The 19,570-nt window shown below is 31.5% G+C and overlaps 1 protein-coding gene across 2 annotated transcripts; it reads left to right on the top strand.

Moving 5' to 3' along the window:
• Positions 1-11,074: 11,074 nt before the first annotated feature.
• Positions 11,075-13,702, top strand: LOC134710345 (uncharacterized). Of its 2 annotated transcripts, none has more exons than XM_063570690.1 (2): positions 11,075-11,362; positions 12,055-13,702. In XM_063570690.1, the coding sequence occupies exon 2, from the start codon at positions 12,135-12,137 to the stop codon at positions 12,720-12,722; it is 588 nt and encodes a 195-aa protein (XP_063426760.1). In that variant the 5' UTR covers positions 11,075-11,362; positions 12,055-12,134; the 3' UTR covers positions 12,723-13,702. The 2 variants fall into 2 exon arrangements, with proteins under 2 accessions (XP_063426760.1, XP_063426759.1); XM_063570689.1 differs by lacking the exon at positions 11,075-11,362 and adding an exon at positions 11,419-11,596.
• Positions 13,703-19,570: the final 5,868 nt, after the last annotated feature.

Here is a 19,570-nt window from a genome sequence, read left to right as displayed (position 1 = left end):
GAAGTTGAGTTACCAACGACCTCAACATCTTTTTTTAAATACGTTAGATATTTTGTTATGCACTGGTTATGGTAAAAAGCTACCTCTTTAAAATTGGCTTGACTAATTTTATGCAGCAAGTTTAAATCACCGTTATGGTTTGCAGCGTTTGTTAAACGACTAACCCTTTCATCCGATTCAATTTTCAAAAGTTTTTTGTCTTGCTTGTAGCTTTTCTTATTACAAAATATACAAGCACTCCAATTGGTAGGAGAAGACAAAGATCGAGTTGAGATACTCGTGACTGGACTGGACTGGACTGAACATTCCGCTACTTCATCATCTTGTCTCTTAATAAACACCGCAATGTTGTGTTCACTTGTATAAGACTTGTAGCAACTTTTCTATATCATCGAATGAATCATATTCACTAATCAATTTCAAGTAAATCTCATCTTTACGCTTACCAGCTGCAGCAAAAAACCGAGATTTACTGTTATGTGTAAATAAAACCACGGTTTCATTACTGCTTTTCTGGCAAATTACAAATTTTTCTAATATTAAACTTGGTTTGAGTCGCTTTGCAGTACTTGGGCCAAGTTTCAACGGAATTCCCTGTTGTGCCATCTTTTGGGGTTGGACCAGACCTCAATTTCTAAAAATAACTTCCAACTAAATAATTTATATTCCTCTTCAAAGAATTAAACCTAATCAACACAACCTCAAAATTTAACAAACAACAAACAAAAATATCTAAGAAACCAAAAACTAAAGTTTTTGACCAAATACAAGTAATATCAATTGATAATTGCTATATGAGACAATATCTGAAAAAGTCGATTTTTTGGCTATAAGAAAAAACAAAACAAAATGTCTTTAAACCCGGTATTTTAATAGCACAAATCGAAGAACACACATTTAGGATCTAGGAACTGTTGTCTGTAATTCAAACAATTATTTAATAAGGAAACAATGGCAATTTTAAAAATGGTACAACAAAAATCCAGTTCTTTCCTGTTACCAAAGGGAATCAATTTTAAAAAGTTTCTAATGGGAATCAGGAATAAGTTTAAGACGTTATTTGTGGTTTACTAGTATATCCTGCAATAGTTTATCAAATGCCAATTATTGATTTTAACATTTGCAATACAAAAGGTTTAGAAATATACTTAAATATAGTTCGGTATGTCGGTAACATGAAAGAATCTTGAGTAACAGGACAACGGTAACATGACAGAGTTGGTAACAGAAAGGATTTTTCTGCTTTATTTTAAAGTTTAAGAAAAATACATCATTTTAGATTGGTCACAATTGGAAGATAACAGAAAACAATGTCATTTATACTTCGAAACTGTATTTGCAAGATTAAAAATCTGCCTAGGTAATGAAAAATTCTAAAATTAATTCCTTTCTGTTACTATCTACTATACTTAAATTGCACAATGTTCTCTGCTGTTATCAAAAGCAAAAAAACCTATTTTGTTATTCAATATACTGTATATTATTTTGAAATTTATTTGATATGGTGGTGATAACTTATATTAAATGAAATGGTTGACATATAGTAGATTAACTCTTCGATTCTTCAGTGAAAATGTCTTGAACATCCTTCCTGTTACTAATGATGGTTATGCTGTTACTTTTTATCAGGTAACATGACAGAACGTAACAGAAAGGAATTACGCGATAGTTTTTGTCCTTTTTATCACATTAAATGTAAGTGTATTTCCTGTGTCCTATAACTTTTAAAATGATGATATAAAAACACACTTAATATTGTGGTGCACACTTAAAAATATTCTCAGAAAGTGGAAGAAAAGGCTATAACAGGATAGAACACCAATAAGTATTTTTCTATAAATTCTTACTTTGGATGGGCTTGATTTTCAAACCTGGCTGCCTTTCCAACTATTTCTTTGTACTAATGCATTCCGGAATTGATGCTCTTCACAATACATAATTGGAAAATAACTCAAAGTCTTATAAACGTTTCCACAGGTAAAAAAAACCGTGTGGTAACAGGAGGGAAATCACCTCTGGGGACAAATTTTTTTTGTCTTAAAAATTGCAAAATTTTATTACATGCTATAGTTATAATATAAAAAGACAAATTAAGGGCAAGTTTATTATATAATTTATCATATATGTGAGAATCGGACGCCTGTTTAATTAATTTGGATATTATTTGAATGATTTAGTTTTCAAAAAAACACAGGGGACAACATGATTTTAGGGGGGGTTGAACATTTAAATTACAATATTTTATTAGAAGAAATATAAGAATGAGTGTTTAATTGGCAAGAGTTGGTGCATTATATAATTTAGTTCATACTGAAACTTGAAATTTTCAAAAAAGATGGTTGAATAAAAAAATAATTGCTGGTGAAGTGGGGGACATGGTAAATCGACTTTTTCAGATATTGTCTCATATAGTAATCGAGCATATGGTGCGCTCGAAGTTCAAAATCAATAAGGTTTATAATATCTGATCACCCGTACCTGACACGACTTTCCGGAAAATTAAGTAAGATTGTATTTTGATAGTGAATATTTTGAACGCTATTTTACATCTTTTTGTGAAATTTGTTATGATAAAAAATTATGTCACTAAAAAGAGTATTTGCTGAATTTTCAAGTTGTATAAATAAGTTCATAATTTAACGATACGTGCGTTCTTGCAAAGTATTGAAATACGGTGAAGCGACAAAATGTCCAAAGTTTTAGAACTTTGTAACTTCATATTTATTTAACAAAAGACTTATAATGTTACTTTTATTGCTTAATGAATAACATATTATATGTGCTATTCAAATCCTATACGGAATACATATATTTGACAACGATTTTAAAAAAATTGCCGAAATTACATGCTTCGTAGAGTCCACATTTTATGACATGTTTGCTAACAAAACGGCAAATTAAAAAAAAACTGCACCATACGACTTTTTGACGACCAGTCTAAAATTAAAGTAAAATCATTTCTCTAAATGTATATCAATTTTTAGCCGTATACCCTAAAGTGAAATTAAACTCTGTTAATAATCGCCTTTTTACTATTCCGTCACCGTACTCAAAGGGGAGCCTTGTAAATTGTATTAACAGAAAACAGAATTGTTTTTTTTATATATCAAGATAAATCCAAGATTTTATTCTGCTCCTCTGGAACCATACACATGGGCTCAATTACCGGATATTCATAATGTTAAAGGTTCATCTGAGGGAATTGAAAAATATTGCCGTTTTTACACAGACACATATCTATTAAGAGAACAGACAAACTGATGCATCTAGGAAAGTATTAAGGATTATGTACCCTTGTGTTGCTTAAATGCTAAACATATGGGATCATATGGAAATTTTATAGAAAATCCACAGCCTTTATCCTTGTTCTATCATATTTGGCAATTTTTTGTAAAAAAAAATCGTACAAAAATGGCTACAGAAGGGTACCAATAGATAGATATAGGATTATTGCATGCAGTGCTAGCATTGATTTCCTAAAAACAATATTAAGAAGTATTAATGTTCATTAATGTAGTTATTGGTTAGAACAGATAAAAATATGGACCAAATCAAGTACACCTTTTAGATAGTTACTCTGCAGAAGGTATTTTGAAATTTACAGGTTGGTTAGAACTTTGGGTAAAAAATAAACACTAGCACATCATAGAAAAGCAAGTGAGTAATCGATGTTTCAAATTTTATAACAAAAATCTCTTTATTAAAGCTGTGTATTCTCTATAAAAATCTTGGTTTATTTGCCACAAAGTACTCTTTTTCTATTAAATGCAATGCAATAGTAAATAATAATGCTTTACATCAAGTTTCCCCCTAGTATATGTTTAAAATGGACTGTATTTATTATTCATTATATCTGTAGTTTTGATACAATTGATGTTTTAAAAAAAAAATCGTACAAAAATGGCTACAGAAGGGTACATAAACCTTAAGCAAGGCAGGACCTTTAGATATGTAAATGTTATATAAGTCTATTTTTGAGAAAAAAAATAACTTACCTGGTTTTTGAGTTGCATTTTTTTTTAAATATGCAGTGGATAGCAAAATAAACAGACATACGAGTTCATTTGATACGGTCCACTCAGTTACACAGTTAAAATCACCTATTGGTTGCAGGTGTCTATTGTCTATAGTGTCCATTTAAATCAAAACTACTCACAACATCGATTACTATCATTTTCAAATAAACTCAAAATACGCCAAATAGTTAAAAAGAACTAACCGAGCCCCTATTGCGACAAACTCAACAAAAAACAATGCATACAAATATGGATATTTCTTTCAATTGACGGTCATTCTTTATGAATTACGGTCATCCTTAACAATTTACGGTCATCTTTTAACCAATTACAGTCAGCCTTGTTATGAATCGCTAATCTTGTTACGGTCATCTCGATTACGATTTACGGTCATCCTAGCGAATTTTTCAAATCCAAATTCCCGTTTAATACACGTTCCTCGGTAGAGATTTGTGACTTCCGTGTGAATCTTATATAAATTTACATCATATGAAAGTATGCTTTGTAAAGAAAATGATGTAGAAACACCTTAACAGACAATTCAAATACTGACCTAATTTTTCAGCTGACATCTTGGGATGACCGTGAATGCAGTTACGGTCATCAGCTTTACCCCAGTGACCTTACACTTCACCACTAATCAGAAGAACAATTTTATTAATTTCGGACGTAAGAAATGATTAAAAGTGTTGTATTCATATTTTTAAGTCAAACCCAACAATTCCTTCGGACGAAGAACTGAAATTAGATATGGAAAGGTACACATGGTTTGTTGTATTGACAATACGTGAAACACATAATAATGCAAAAGACATACTGTAAACAGGAGAAATGCGAAGAAAATCTTTCATTGCCAGTCCGCAAAAAATTGTCAGATAAGTTACATTATCGATTGCCGGTATTACGTTTACATTTAAGTTTGTCAGAATATTTTAACCTGTGTTCTTTTTGCAGATTTAAAAAAAAGCTTTAGAAACAACAAACGTTATTTTGTTGAACTTTTTTCATCCATTTAAAGTCCCCACCTACTACATGGACCCATAGTTTGGTACATCTTCCTATCAATCCCCGAGGCAAATCAAAAACATTATCATAACAATTATATTACTCAAAGGTTCTGTATTGAATGAACACAATATTTCATAAGTTGACATTGTCTAAAGAATTCTGAATTCTCACTTTTTGTAAATATTATAAAAAGTTAGCCGCCAAGTTTTTTTTTAATTATCATTAAAAATGCCAGATAACGTTACTTAATGTCATATATAACTCAGAATCACAAGATGACGTACATCACTGAAAATGGATCACTTAAAATCTCCTTTATGATAAAAATTCCTTTAAAGTATAAGCTGACGACAGTTAAATCAGACTAATAGCTCTTAAGTTTGTATTTTCATGCTATTGGCACAAAAAATAGGCCTGACATTGAATCGTCCCATACAAAAGGCCTTCTTGTCATCATTTCTTTTTAATTTTCCGTGATTTATTGCAATAAAATGCTAAGCAGAGTTGTATTTATGAACTTTTATAATTTATACACAAATTGAAAGCAGAACTATAGTACTGTTTATCCATATGGGTCATTCAGAAATATTGATGAAACCAGAGAATTAGTGTTGATATAATCTATTGAAAGTGAAAGCGTCACTCTGTATATTATATAATATAAGGGCGTTTAAAGTTTTCGTGTTTGTTTTGGGGACATATTCTGGTTTCAGTTCGATACCGTTTGGGACAACATAACTGTTTATCTATTTAAATGTCATTACTAATATTTGTGTATAAGGGCTAACTTTTCAGCTTTGAGGGTAAAACTTTGTTTGAGAAATTCAATGCATAAACTTGTATTTCATATAAAAAAAAATAAAGTTCAGTAATGAATATCGTAGTAAAGAATTAGTTAGAAGAATGCCTACTTTATTTCGCATATTAGAATTTATTGCAAAGGAAAACATCTTCTTCATCAAAGTGGTCTTACATCGTCATGATATATATATTTTGACATTTTTACTTTTTTGTTAATAATTACCTGTCTATTATGTCATTTAATGTATTTGATTTGTAATTTGTCCTCATGTAACACATATTTTGTGTCTGAGTGTAAATAAAGAATTGAATTGAATTGACAGCCCTCTGGGATCTCATTTCATACGTTCATATACGAATACCATGAAAAAGGCAACAGTAGTATCCGCTATTCAAAAGTCATGAAAAAAATGCGGGTTACAAACTAAAACCGAGGGAAACACATCAACTATTAGAGTAAAATACCAGGAACACTGAATTACAACAAAAACAAACGCCAACATACATAGAACTGAACAAAAAAGCATACATAAAAACGAACAAATATGTTCAATTTAAAAAAAAAATGTACCGTTGTCGGGACACGAAATTAAAAAAAAACCCACATTCATATGAAACTGAACTAGATGCATTAAAATCCGACAAGTATGTGTTTGTTTCTGCAGATAAATCCATAAAAAAAAGTATTTTGTGTTTGTATTATCTCACAATAGAACCTGGATTTCGCTGCAGTTCGTACAATCCAACAAATACACATTCATCATTTTCGAACAAGATGATTTTTTAAAACATAAAAGGTGTCCTCTTCATTTCAAGTGGGAAATATGGCAGTTGTTTTCCCTTGTTCAATTGATTGATAGCGTTTGATTATGCCAGGTTTAAGTGACTTATCCTCTTTCAGATCACTGTGGAGTAATGTTACAACACTGTTACTGTGAGTGTTTGGTTTGGTTGTTGTCTCTTTCACATTTTCAATATTTCCATTTCCAATTGATAGTAGGCACGTCTCGATGTTGAACTTATCATCTTCTTTAATTTTTTACTGTCATTCTTTTTGTGGTAAAAATGGCCGTCAAAAATATTGCGACTAATTATTTCTTTTTTTCTCACTTTGTTGGTCATATACTTTATTTTCAACATTGTGCAAATAATTTTGGCTTCTTAACGTTTCAGAGACCAAATATAAAGTAATGTCGAGGAAAATATTAAATTTAACCTGAAATATAAAATTGAAAATAGAAATGGGGAATATGTCAAAGAGACAACAACCCGATCAAAGAGCGAAAAACTGCCGAAGTCCACCATCGGGATTTCAACCGAAAATCCCGCACAAAAAGGCGTGCTTCAGCTGACCTCTAAACAAAAATAAATACTAGTTCAGTGGTAATAGACGCCATACTAAACTTCAAAACATAAAAATGAACTAAAATTTAAAAAACCTAGTCAAGACTAACAAAGGGTAGAGGACACGCAAAAATACATTGCTACTTGAACTTCCTCTCACTCTGTTCGTCATTCAAAAGCATACTTGCCTCCTTTCTGGTCTTGTATTCAATCTCACTTAAAGTTTTGATTTTTTCTAGGTGTTTGGTATTTTAGTTATTTTACTTGTTTCTCAAATATGAGTACATATAGAGAAGAACTCACTAGCATAACGAAACAAACAAGTAACTTTTTTTTTATTTCAGGTTTTGATTGGAGTTCATTTATTTCAAGGCTTTATATTTTTTTTCTTACTGCTCTGTTGTTTTATACATCTGTCGCTTTGTTTTTAAATTGATTCAAAATATGTGGTCCTCTAAATCTCGAACTTTATTTTCTTCTAACGTTACTTGAGTATTTTTGTTAATATCATTATCAGAATATCAGTGTTTAGTATCAACGATAATTTGGGCGAAAAAAAATCCAAGATACATGTATATATAAATACACTAACAATATATGAAGCTAATGTTTAAATTATCAGTCGTTTAAAAAAAAAATGAAAGCCATAGCTTTGACATGGATCACGAAAAGCACACAAAATGAATCGCAATGGTACATTTTAATTTTGATATAACTGCATTAGCTCAAAATAGATGCAGATTACCAGGAGACGATATTTTATACTGGTATACACAAATTATCTTCTATCTGTACAAGAATAAGGTGATTGAAAGAATATTGGTACATTTTTATAGACATTATGACTAGCCTTAGAACAGGCAATTGATTTGAAAAAAGACAACCCAAAACAAAAACAAAATGGTCTTGCTTGTAAAGATATATTTGTACATCATTTTAATCTTATAGTAAATAAGTTCGACACAATTAGAATAATCCTCTTGAACATTGAAGATATAAATTCCTTGTAAGTAACTATACAAACAAAAAAATGTTTGATTAGTTCTGATTTTTAGATAAAACACAAAAATCCATTTTAGAACAATAATATATTAAACTCTGTCACTTTAAAATAAACAGTTTGTCAAAACGTACGGTACTCGCTTGTAGTAAAGACGAATATTGGTCTGATATTCTACTTGAAAACAAATCTGCCAGAAAAATATTGATAAATCTGTAATTTTCAAATCAAAGAAGAACCCACTCGTTCTTTGATTAATTGTATTGTAATCAGACCATTTCCCTGAAAAGATTAATAACGCACTTAAAGAAAGATTATAACACAGCTTGAAACAGTTCCACGTGTGTACAAGTGTTTATGAAATATCCTTTTCAGTGTCCGTGTCGTTTGTTTATGTGTTACATATTTGTTTTTCGTTCAGTTTTTTATACATAAATTATACTGTTAGTTTTCTCGTTTGAATTGTTTAACATTGTCATTTCGGGACCTTTCATAGCTGACTATGCGGTATCGGCTTTGCTCATTGTTGAAGGATGTACGGTGACCTGTAGTTGTTAATTTCCGTGTTATTTATCTCTTGTGGAGAGTTGGCAATCATACCACGTCTCCTTTTTTCTATATTAATCCAAAATGTCTGGAGAGTCAAAAGATACAATATTTGCGATCTAAATGCCAAAAGTGATTTAACAAAACCCTATCCCGTCACTGTCAATTGAGTTATTTTCCATTCAACAATTTTTGGTCTCTTGTAGAGAGTGGCAATCATACCACGTCTTTTTTTTTTTTTTTTTTTTTATTAAACCAAAAATGTCTTGAATGTCAAAGGATACAATATTTGCGATCTAAATGCCAAAAGGGATTAAACAAAACCCTATCACTTCACTATCAACCGAGTTATTTTCCATTCGACAAGGCAACTCCTACACAAGTATGCGTTCATTTTTTACAATTTTTTCCCTTGCAAGGGATCATAAAGGCAACAGAAAAGCTTCGAAGGCTTTTAATATTCGTTAAGTTTTTACACAAGGATGAATGACCCTTTTCAGTTTGTATAAAGAAAGGCAATAGTAGTATACCGAAAGTCATTAATCGATTGAGAGAAAACAAAAACTAAAACTGAGGGAAACATATCAACTATAAGAGGAAAACAACGAAACAACAGAAACACTAAAGTGCAACAAAAAACAAACGACAATGTAACACACACAGAAACGTATATGTGTTTTTCTCCTTTATAATAATTAAATTCAAGTTCAAAGTAGTGCATTTAGCTAACACTGAAAATGTATTTTGTGTAACCCTGTTACAATAGAAGTGTTATCGTTGTCCGTCCGTCTCAAAATTTGTTTCCGTTCTCGGATTTGTCTCAACTTAACTTTATGAAACTTACACAGACTGCCTATCACCACAAAACACAAAACACCCACCAATTCGGATTTTGGTGTTGCTTGACGTAATATCACTTTTCAAATGGAAAATTGCTGATTTTTTCATTCCCGTTCTCTCACTAAAGTTTGCCTCTGTCAAATATCATGTAGAATATAAATATACACAATACTTATTACCACAAAAACATATCAAGTTCGAATTTGTGTGGCGTCAATATACATGTACTTGAGTAAATTCTCTTTATAACTTTGTATGCAAGCGGGTGTATGGATAAATGTTCCATTTATTTAAATATCGGATGATATTAAGAGTCATATCCATCGCTTCCTGTTGGGTATAAACGTATATCGATAAAACCGAAATGTTATTTTGGGCAATATACATTGATGAAGGTAAATCCAGAAAAGCGCTTTGAAATTATTCAAAGTTTTGTTTTCATTTTTTTTTTACAATCACTGGGTCGATAACTCTGCTGGTGGACTATAAGTCCCCGAGTGTATCATCAGCTTAGTAGTCAGTACTTCGGTATTGACATGATTTTACAAACTTTTCAAAAATTGTCCGTTTATAAATTTTGAAATTATCAAGAAACCAAGGTTTCAACTCCCTCAGACAAAGTTGACTTTAGATGAATTTGGCTCTCAATTTTAGGTATTTTTGTCATATAGCTTTCAACGGTTTCGCTACTTATACATCCTTGGATTTCAAATGTTTGTCTTTGAGCGTTCCTGATGAAGGTAAATCCAGAAAAGCGGTTCGGATGCATTAAAATTATTTAACGTGTTGTTTTCAATTTTTTACTATCACAGTTAGTGCAATTTTGAAACATAGATACATTCTAAAGATACTTCCATCTTTGGTTTCAAAGAGTTTGGACTTGACTTTTCGAATCTGTGTTGATGGAATAAAAGCTCTCAACATAAAAACCATTGTAAGTGCAATTTTTTAAAAATAGTAATAGTTCTATAGATAGTTCCATAATTGGCTTAAGAAAAATTGGACTTGGCTTCTCGAATCTGTGTTGGTGCGATAAAAGCCAGCTATATCTAATGTAGACTTCAATTAGTTAAATAGTTTTCGAGTATGTTAAAAACAATGATTAAAACCGATTTTTTCATGAATCAGGGAAATTTCGATATATGAATATTGTAATAGGCCGTAGTTTGAAGATCCGTCGTTTCCTTAGTGCGAATATACATAAATAATGTTTGGTATTCAAATCAATTTGTGTTAGTTGATCAAGTTTCTTTAAAACTATAGAAGACGAAAGGAAAATTAAATTACAGATGTTTAGGTCTGAAAGTTAAGAAAGCTGTGTTTGACCCATACTGTATTAATAACTGTGGAATATCAATTAACGTTTTAACTTCACAAATTTAATTAGTTTCGTTTTTGTTTTCATTGTTCCATGTTTGAACCTTTAAATAATTAAATGTTATTGTTACTTCTAATATTTCCGATCATTACACGTCAGTGGGTAATTGTGCAGACATGTAAACTAAGCTTTATACTGACAAAGTTCACATAATTGGAAGGACGTCAAACTTCGAAATGCAAATCACCGAATGTTCAAAAGGTTAGGAAGAAATGTATATGTTTTATCGGAAACATTTACAAAAGTGTTGTTAGTTTAAAGATTTTCTGACATGTTGGATGACCATTTAAAGTGATTTAAAAGAAATTGTGATAGCTTATAAAAATCTATGGTGAATTGTATCTTAGGCTCTTGTCGCACCACAAAAAGTACTTTAAACATATCAGTAATGGATTTTTCACTATGTTGAACGACCTTTTCAGACGACAGGTAATTATTTTAACATAAACACCGCCCGTCATGTGTATTGGGTATAGCTAATCCGATCACAAATACACCTAAATAGATCCATGAATATTTAAACATCAACAATGCACTGATTTCATATGTTAGTGATTAATTTGAACAGTAGGTTGAGGCGTGTCGGTCTATAGATATTGGTTTGCTCCTTCATCTTCCATCAGTTGGAAAGGTATTTTACGAGCAGACGGTTGAAAATGGAAGGTAAGCACCTAATTAATAATTATAAAGATTTTCGGTCCATTTGAAAGAACGGTGTGATTTTTTTGGCTATTTAAAATTTAATTGGATGTGTATTGAACAACATTTTTCAATTTAAAATGTGTATAGAAATGAGTTCGTTTCGATTTTGGGAAAATATTTTCGTAGATTTTGTAGATGTTTTCCATAATATACAGAGTTCAATGAAAAAAGAATTTAAATTGATGTAGCTTGTAAAAAGAAAAATTTGAACCATACATGATTATCTAAATCGATTGTTCATGTTATATTTATTCCATATCAGGTCTTTATTGGAACGATATGTGTCCATATTCAAAAGCATTCTATGTCCTTAAAGAACACAGTTAAACTGTCGCTTTTATCAGTTTTAAATGTAAAATTCACAACAGCTTGAAAAACAAAATATCTCCATGAATTGATTAAAAAAAATACTCTTTCAGATTTAAGACAACTATTCATTGGTCTGTTTTAATGCAGAGAGGAAAAAAGAAGAATTGTGATTCCAATGTAGAAAGGAGCCATGAGAAGAGATAATGTGATAGAGAGTGTTAAAACCATTCGATTAATGGATACACTACCGAAAACTACGAAACAGCATTCCAGTAAGCATATAACAGGGACAACATCAAAACCTAAACAGAAAGACAATGGAGCTGTGAGTCGTCCTAGACGATATAGTGTTGATATCGTGAGCTCAAAGCCGATTGTAAGTCACAACAATAAAAATGGTCATGAAAGTGAAAGCGACAGACGATTCAAGCAGAGACGATTTTCTCTGTGTACTACTAAACTTGAAAGTGACAAGTCAAAGGAAAATAATATTTCAGATAAACAATCCGAAGTGAGATCAATATTGAAATCTGGAGTGAGTTCAGTGTGTAGTTCTTCTGTTCATTCATCAGAAACGGAATCATCAATATCGGAAGAGAAACAATCATCTGATGTAAAGTGTTCATATAGATTACCGAAAAGTACAGGCACAGGAAAATTAAGGAAGTGTGTATCATTTAGGGAGGATGAGTTAAATGGTGAAAGTATAACACGACGCTTTTCCTCACCTGCTATGGACTTGTCTGCAAATTTCTTGTTATCCCCATCACCAGTTTAAGAGATATTGCTTAAATGCTTAAACTCCTTTTTATAACATTGTTTACAAATACCGTTGAAAGTTCCTTACACGATTAAAATTTAACACCTGTCATTATATGTTTTCGACTGTTTGTTGTAAGTTATCTATCTAGTTCTATTTGATGTGGTTCATAACAGATTTAGACTTTCCTTCAGTACGATTAACCACGGACTTTCTAGAAGTCCCTGGATAAACAAAATTTCAAAAGTTCATTCGGGACATTTACAAGGGTGTGTTACCAAGTAATAATTTTGCCAAACGTCACTGACGGTAGTTTGTTTCGAAATTTTCAATGCAAAATTGACAAAGAAAGGGCGTTGAGAGTCGTAGTAACTATTATCCATAGGAATCAAATATACCAGTATCATGTTTACTAAGCTGGGACAAGATACGTATGAAAAGGAGAGAAATGAAATGGGACATATTTACTTTTAAGAATCAGCATCAGTATCAAACCATTAAATTAGGTATACAGTTGATTTCAATTTTCACCATTTTGATTTAAAAAAAGAAGACAAAACACCGAACATTGCCGATTATTTTCTTCGGTAGTTCTACGAATGGATTAACCCATTTTGATCCTGTGACATATTTTCCGTGTATTAAAGTTGAAAACATGCATTTTAAATATTAATGATAAGTTTATGTTCATTGCAAATCATTTTCTGAAAAATGCTACTGTGTTTTGTGTAATCGAGTTGGAGCCTTTATGCTTTTAATGACTGTATCAATGATGTTTACCCAATTCTCGTTAAGTTTATTTATACTATTAGAGAAATGAAAGAAATGTTGTAAATGTGAACATGAAGCAAGCGTGTGAGCTGTGTGGTGTATGATTTAATGAAAATATGTGTGAAAAGTCTGCATGTTCAACGGGATTTTCTGAGCTGGTGCATTATTTTGTCCGACATGCCAATTTTGTTTATTTTGTATATTATATTAAAGTGCTAACAATGTTAGATGTGTAACTATTTATCAGTCGTTAAATTGAGGGGGGAATCAAGAACCGAGTATCAATTTGTGCGCAAATATAAAGTATCTATTTTTCGCCGAAGCCAGTATACATTTTCGTTTAGGGGCCGGCTATTGCCTGCCTCGGAATGCTAGATTTTCTTGCTGTGCTGAAGACTCATTCCCCGTTTCCATCTCAAAACTTATTTGGGTTCCTTTTGACTATCTGTATGCTGTTTTATACACCATTGTACAGAGACACAAATTATTTCTTTTATTTAGATTACAAACTAAATGAATGAAAATTTACAACATTAAAAAACAAGATATCTTGAAAAAAGAGGAAAAAATACAATGTAGTCATTTACATGATCATGTCTTCATGCATAATTTATGAAATTGAAAACTACATCTACATCCGATGATACTAAATTTTGAAATGAATGTTATTACCGGTGACCTCAACATTGTCAATACCACCCTGCGAAATGTGTTATCCAAAGGTCCGAAATATCGTGGGCATCAAATGTAAACACAACTTCAACATACTGGTCGATTCAGTCGAGGATTATTGGGTCTATCAATACCCATTCTACGTCACTCTTTAGAGACCAAAAATGTTGCAAAACATTTGTCCCTACTCCATGAGTGTGTGTGTAAATCTCATTACATAAACTGCCTGATAAATGAATTAGGTATTGACAATTCACTTGGAAACTCAACATATACCTTAACGACATTTACCAAAGATGAAATCCGGAATAATCATAGGTCTGTTCTATGTTCCTTTGGAGTTTCAACAAAAAAATCATCAATGTATTAGATACCTGAACTACATACGTGGCCTTACAACCAACGGTAAATCGCTGGGTCTTTCAAGTGTTCCTTGAAACCTCTCTCTAAATTATACACATCAATGTTATCAACATCAAAGCCGGGATTCATCGATATTGTGAAACATTAAAAAAAATCCATAGATCTTTTAGAGTACATACAATCAAAGAATCTTTAATCTTGCAATTGTATTAAAACATTTGACTTTATACACTTTACACAAATACTCCCTATTCCAAACAAAAAGACAATTTGTTTGAATTGGTATCGATCTGTTTCATAATCATAAAAAAGAATGACCAACGTAGAAACAGGTATCTTATCTTAGGGAGGGATAAATCCTACTTTGTAAATACTCACTCTGATTCAAACAAAACATTCTCTGAAACTGACATTATCAAGATGCTTGATTTCTTAATCGGCCACATATTTGTTACGTTTGGAGGACATGCTTTTCAACAAAATATCGGCATTCCCATTCCAAATTGTGCCTGTCTTCTTGTCGACTTGTTCCTTAATTCTTATGAGGCTGTGTTCATACAGCAACTTCCTAGGAAGAAAGAAAAGTAGTTATCAATATCTTTTAACTATACTTTCCGCTAGAAAGCTGATGTTCTTTCACTAAATAATTCAAAACTTGGTGAGTATGTTGAACGCATCTATCCAATCGAACTAGAGATAAAAGACAAAACAAATACAATTAAGTCTGTCTCATATTTTGACTTACAACTAGAAATGAGGGTGGGTTTAAAAAAAAATTATATCTTCCAATAGATACGACATTCCCTGGCTTGTTTTTCCTATCATGATTTCCTTTATAGAGAGTTGCTACTCACATGGAAGCTATCTCAATAAGAGTTGGAAATAGTGAAGTTGTAATCATCCCTTCGTAAATTGTATGGACGCCATTACGAGATGGTTGACAATAATTTAATATCTGTTTCACAGATAATGTCGTAACTACAATCCCGTTTCCTTTTTATGAATGTGACCTACTGAATTATACTATTTACCGGAGTAATAACATGAGCAACACGAAGGGTTCCACATGTGGTACAGATTCTGCTTACCCTCCAGGAGCACCTAAGATCACCCACCAGGTCCAGTTTTTGGTGGGTTCATGTTGCTTATTTTTTAGTTTTCTATGTTGTTTCTTGTGTACTTTTTTTTTTTCTGTTTGTCTTTTTCTTTTTTAGTAAATGGCGTTGTCAGTGTATTTTCCATATATGAGTTTGGGTTTCCCTCTGGTATCTTTCGCCCCTCTTTTATATGCTCTAGTTGACTATATTTATACTATAATAATTCGAAAAAAAGGCTTGAAGACTAAAGGTGTGCCTTTATTTTACAATTAACAAAAAGATTATGTTCTTTATATGCAAACATCCTCTGCTTAAATGCTTATCAAAACAATATGTAATATTGTGTTCTCGTTTTAGTTATTTACCAATACGACCTACGTTCTTATTAACGGGGAATTACATTGACGTTTTTTAGTCTTAGTTATAATCCAATTATGGGTATTTATTATAATACACTTTAACAATAAGCAAGAGAGATTTAGATTCGAATCCTATTATTCCAGATTATTATCTCTTTATATTTAGTGTAAAACTTTCCACCTTAGTCTAAAAGGACACACAATTAGTGCAGTAGAATTAAAGGTTGAGACTGTCGAGTGACACATAATCTGTAGGTGGTAAATGCGAAGTTTTACTTAAAATCGAAACGGAAATTCTAATATAAGTGTATAGTTATTGTAAGAGGAGGTTAACAGTAACGCAAAACTTTCACGAAATATATTTTTCCGACGTAGTCGGTATAGTTTCGGTTTGTGCACTTTGAACTTAAGGCCACAGACCACAATTAATTCCTCTATCAGTTCTTTAGAACGTTTTGTATCATTAAAAAAATTGCACCGAATCTTTTTGTCTAGTTTTTTGTGTGTGTAATGTATAGTTCAAGTCCAAAAATATTTCCAAAATTCAGAAAGATTGCTTTCACACATCTTACAAATTTAGCCAATACACATCCATACCCCTATTGACAAGTCAAGAGATGTTCCGAAAACTTTAAATATTACCTTTTTGCACTTGGCCTAATCACTCATTCCATATCAAAATCAGTTTGAATACAACATGCAAACAATTATTTCACCTCTCTTCTTCCATTTCCACCCCAAAAAATCTAAGAAATGAGTGAGGAAGGGAAAGAAAAAAAATTAAGGCAAAATACACTGTAATTAAAAGGAACTATATTCGTGGACAACGAAAAGCGGGGTCATTAATTGTGGTCTTGGGCCTTAAGGACGCTTCAATATGACAACAGACTACGCATGCTCGAAAATCCTTTCTGTGATTGGACAAAATGCTGTACTGGTGGGTGATTTGGTTGTGTTTGAAGAAACGTCTCGAAAATTATATCGTGATGGAAAGCAAGTTAAAAACTATAAATATTTGAACTAGATCTTACACAGATTTATATTTTTATTAAAATAATTGTTTCTCTAATAGCTCTTTGCATCCATGACAGCTGTTTATTCGGGACAATTATATAATTATATAATTTTTAATGTAAACTTTGTTGTACGAACGTACATGACTTTTTGAACGCACCTACGCATGTGAGATTTCCGCGGTGTTTTGGTGAATGTAAACAGAAAGAAACTACTTATACTACCAATAGTTTCTAGCTTTGTTAACCATGAATTAAGTTTAATGTAAACAGTAGTAAATGAATATTTGTTTCTTTTTATTTGCACTAGATTTTTTGACAAATAAAACTTTTAGGTGTCATCACAATATTCTTATATATTATTGCCTTAATATAACTAGACTTAGTAAAGAATTTCTTGTAGTTACATTCAGATGGAGATTTTATTAAAGAGGTCCTGCATCATTAAGTCATTGTGCTTCTGAAGGTTATCGAAATGATAGTTTTAAAAATATACTCAAATTTAAATACGTCGGAAATCTTTTTTAAAGATAATTCTTGTTTATTAATTTCGTCGATTGTAAATAGTTATTTTGTATCTAGTTCACAAGATCATAGAATAATATAATATATATAAATCAGACTTTCCATATATTATGAATACTATGTAGTTCAAGATTATAGAGTTATATAACTTATACGTAGAAAGTGCTACAAAAAAGTTATGAGGAGGAAAGATTAAAATGATACTCCGTAAATTGTATGGACACATCACGAATTGATTGATTGATACGATTTGTCTGTTTCTAAAATAATTTAGACATTTTACCTTGTCTCAGATTATTGTTTACCATTTACGTCGTCTAGTCTTTTAAGTACCGAACATGACTTATTCTCGAATATGACTGTTTTGCTGAGTGTGTATTCGAACTGCTATAAGACGTGTCACGGTGCTTGTTTATCAAACATTCATGTATTTAATTATGATAGTGTATTTTTTAATTCAGAGAGGATATTGTTAAAATGTTAATCGTTTGTAGTTGTAATTCATTTTGTTTTTAAATTTTCTATTCCTATATAAAAGAAAAGATAAGTAATCACCCGGTTCATTTTAATGTAAAGCCGTGTTCACACCAAATGCCGTGTAGAGTAAACATGACTTTTTTACAATTAGTTTAGTGTAGTGTACACTGGTTTCACATTACATTTGTTCACATCTATACACCTTGTTTAGCTACCTGTACATAAGATTTGTTCCCACTTGTAAACTATATGTCATTTAAATGTTCATTACGTAGAACTGAATTCAAAATTTTTGGAAAATTTTTCTAGCGGAAAGGGAACAACCATTTGACTTCAAAAGGTGGGTGGGGGATGGCAATGGAAATATTTCGATCCCCAATTTGATAAAAAAAAAAATATGGTCATACAGATGATAAAAAATTATTCTGAATCAAGAGTTTCCCCATACATTATAGTGTTAAATATTGAAGAAAAAAAATTTGATCACCAGCATCGAAAAAAAAAGGAATAAAAACGTACGCGCGAAAAATTCCGACTCATATAAAAAAAATAACCCTCCCCCTTTTTTTAAAGTTAAGTGGTTGCTACTTTATGAAAGCCATTTTTATAATTTGCAGTAGTTTGAATATACTAGAGATGTCTCGATCCAGCATTAGAAAACGTTAACTGCAACAGCGTGCTTACAGCCGAAAATAAAAGGATTGAGATATTAGGGATCACTACATTTTTATCTTTTCTGTTCGTTTCAAATGGTATTTCTTCTCCAAGGAGTATTTAGTAAAGGAATAGGGTAACGTTTTTTTTTAATTTATTTTACGTGTTATTTAACGTATCTGAGATACTAGACAAACATATCATTTACCTCACACTTTTTTTAGTCATGCATTTATGCGTGAATCGTTTTTTGAGTAAAGACCAGTGGCGAATATTTCTGTGCACGTCAAGTAGATTCGGGAAGACCTTTTCAAATGAATTAGGCAGCAACTATTTACTTAATTTTTTTTGTGGAGGGGGGGGGGCGTGAGCTATTGATTTTTTTTCAGAAACATTTTGTTTTCAAAACAAAATTCATAGCTCACCCTCCCCCCCCCCTTTTGCCTTTATGTTTTATACTCAACTATAAAAGCCCCCCCCCCGAAAATCAATTGGTTGCTGCCTTATGGGTTTGGCAATGATGCTGCTTTGAGTTTTGATTAGGGGTTAATAAAGTTCGTTAATTTTTTTTAACAAAAAAATCTGTAAAATTTAGACAACTAATAATTATCAAGGATTTGTATAGTCTAACTATACAAATCCTTGTAATTATCAAAAAATCAATTTTACTCAAAAAAGTTTCCTCCTTAAAAATATACACGATAAAACTAATGTCCTAAATGACTAGTTTTGTGTACACTTAACCTACACAAGGCCTACATTGACTATCGACTGTGTGTAGGTAAAACATGATTTAAACTACATGTAAACATTGAGTTTTATCGATGGGAACGCAATTGTGTTTAGTTTACGTGTGAGTTACACTAACACAACACCGAATTTAGGTCAATGTGAACACGGCCTAAAACAACTATATGTACACGATTTATTTGTTT

This window comes from Mytilus trossulus, chromosome 3, assembly GCF_036588685.1.
Source record: "Mytilus trossulus isolate FHL-02 chromosome 3, PNRI_Mtr1.1.1.hap1, whole genome shotgun sequence".
NCBI lineage: Eukaryota > Metazoa > Mollusca > Bivalvia > Mytilida > Mytilidae > Mytilus > Mytilus trossulus.
Note: the sequence above shows the minus strand (reverse complement) of the source record. Positions and strands in the feature narration are given on the sequence as shown.

Excerpts from the sequence above, each read along its gene's own strand:
- LOC134710345 (XM_063570690.1), top strand. The coding sequence starts at position 12,135 with ATGAGAAGAGATAATGTGATAGAGAGTGTTAAAACCATTCGATTAATG.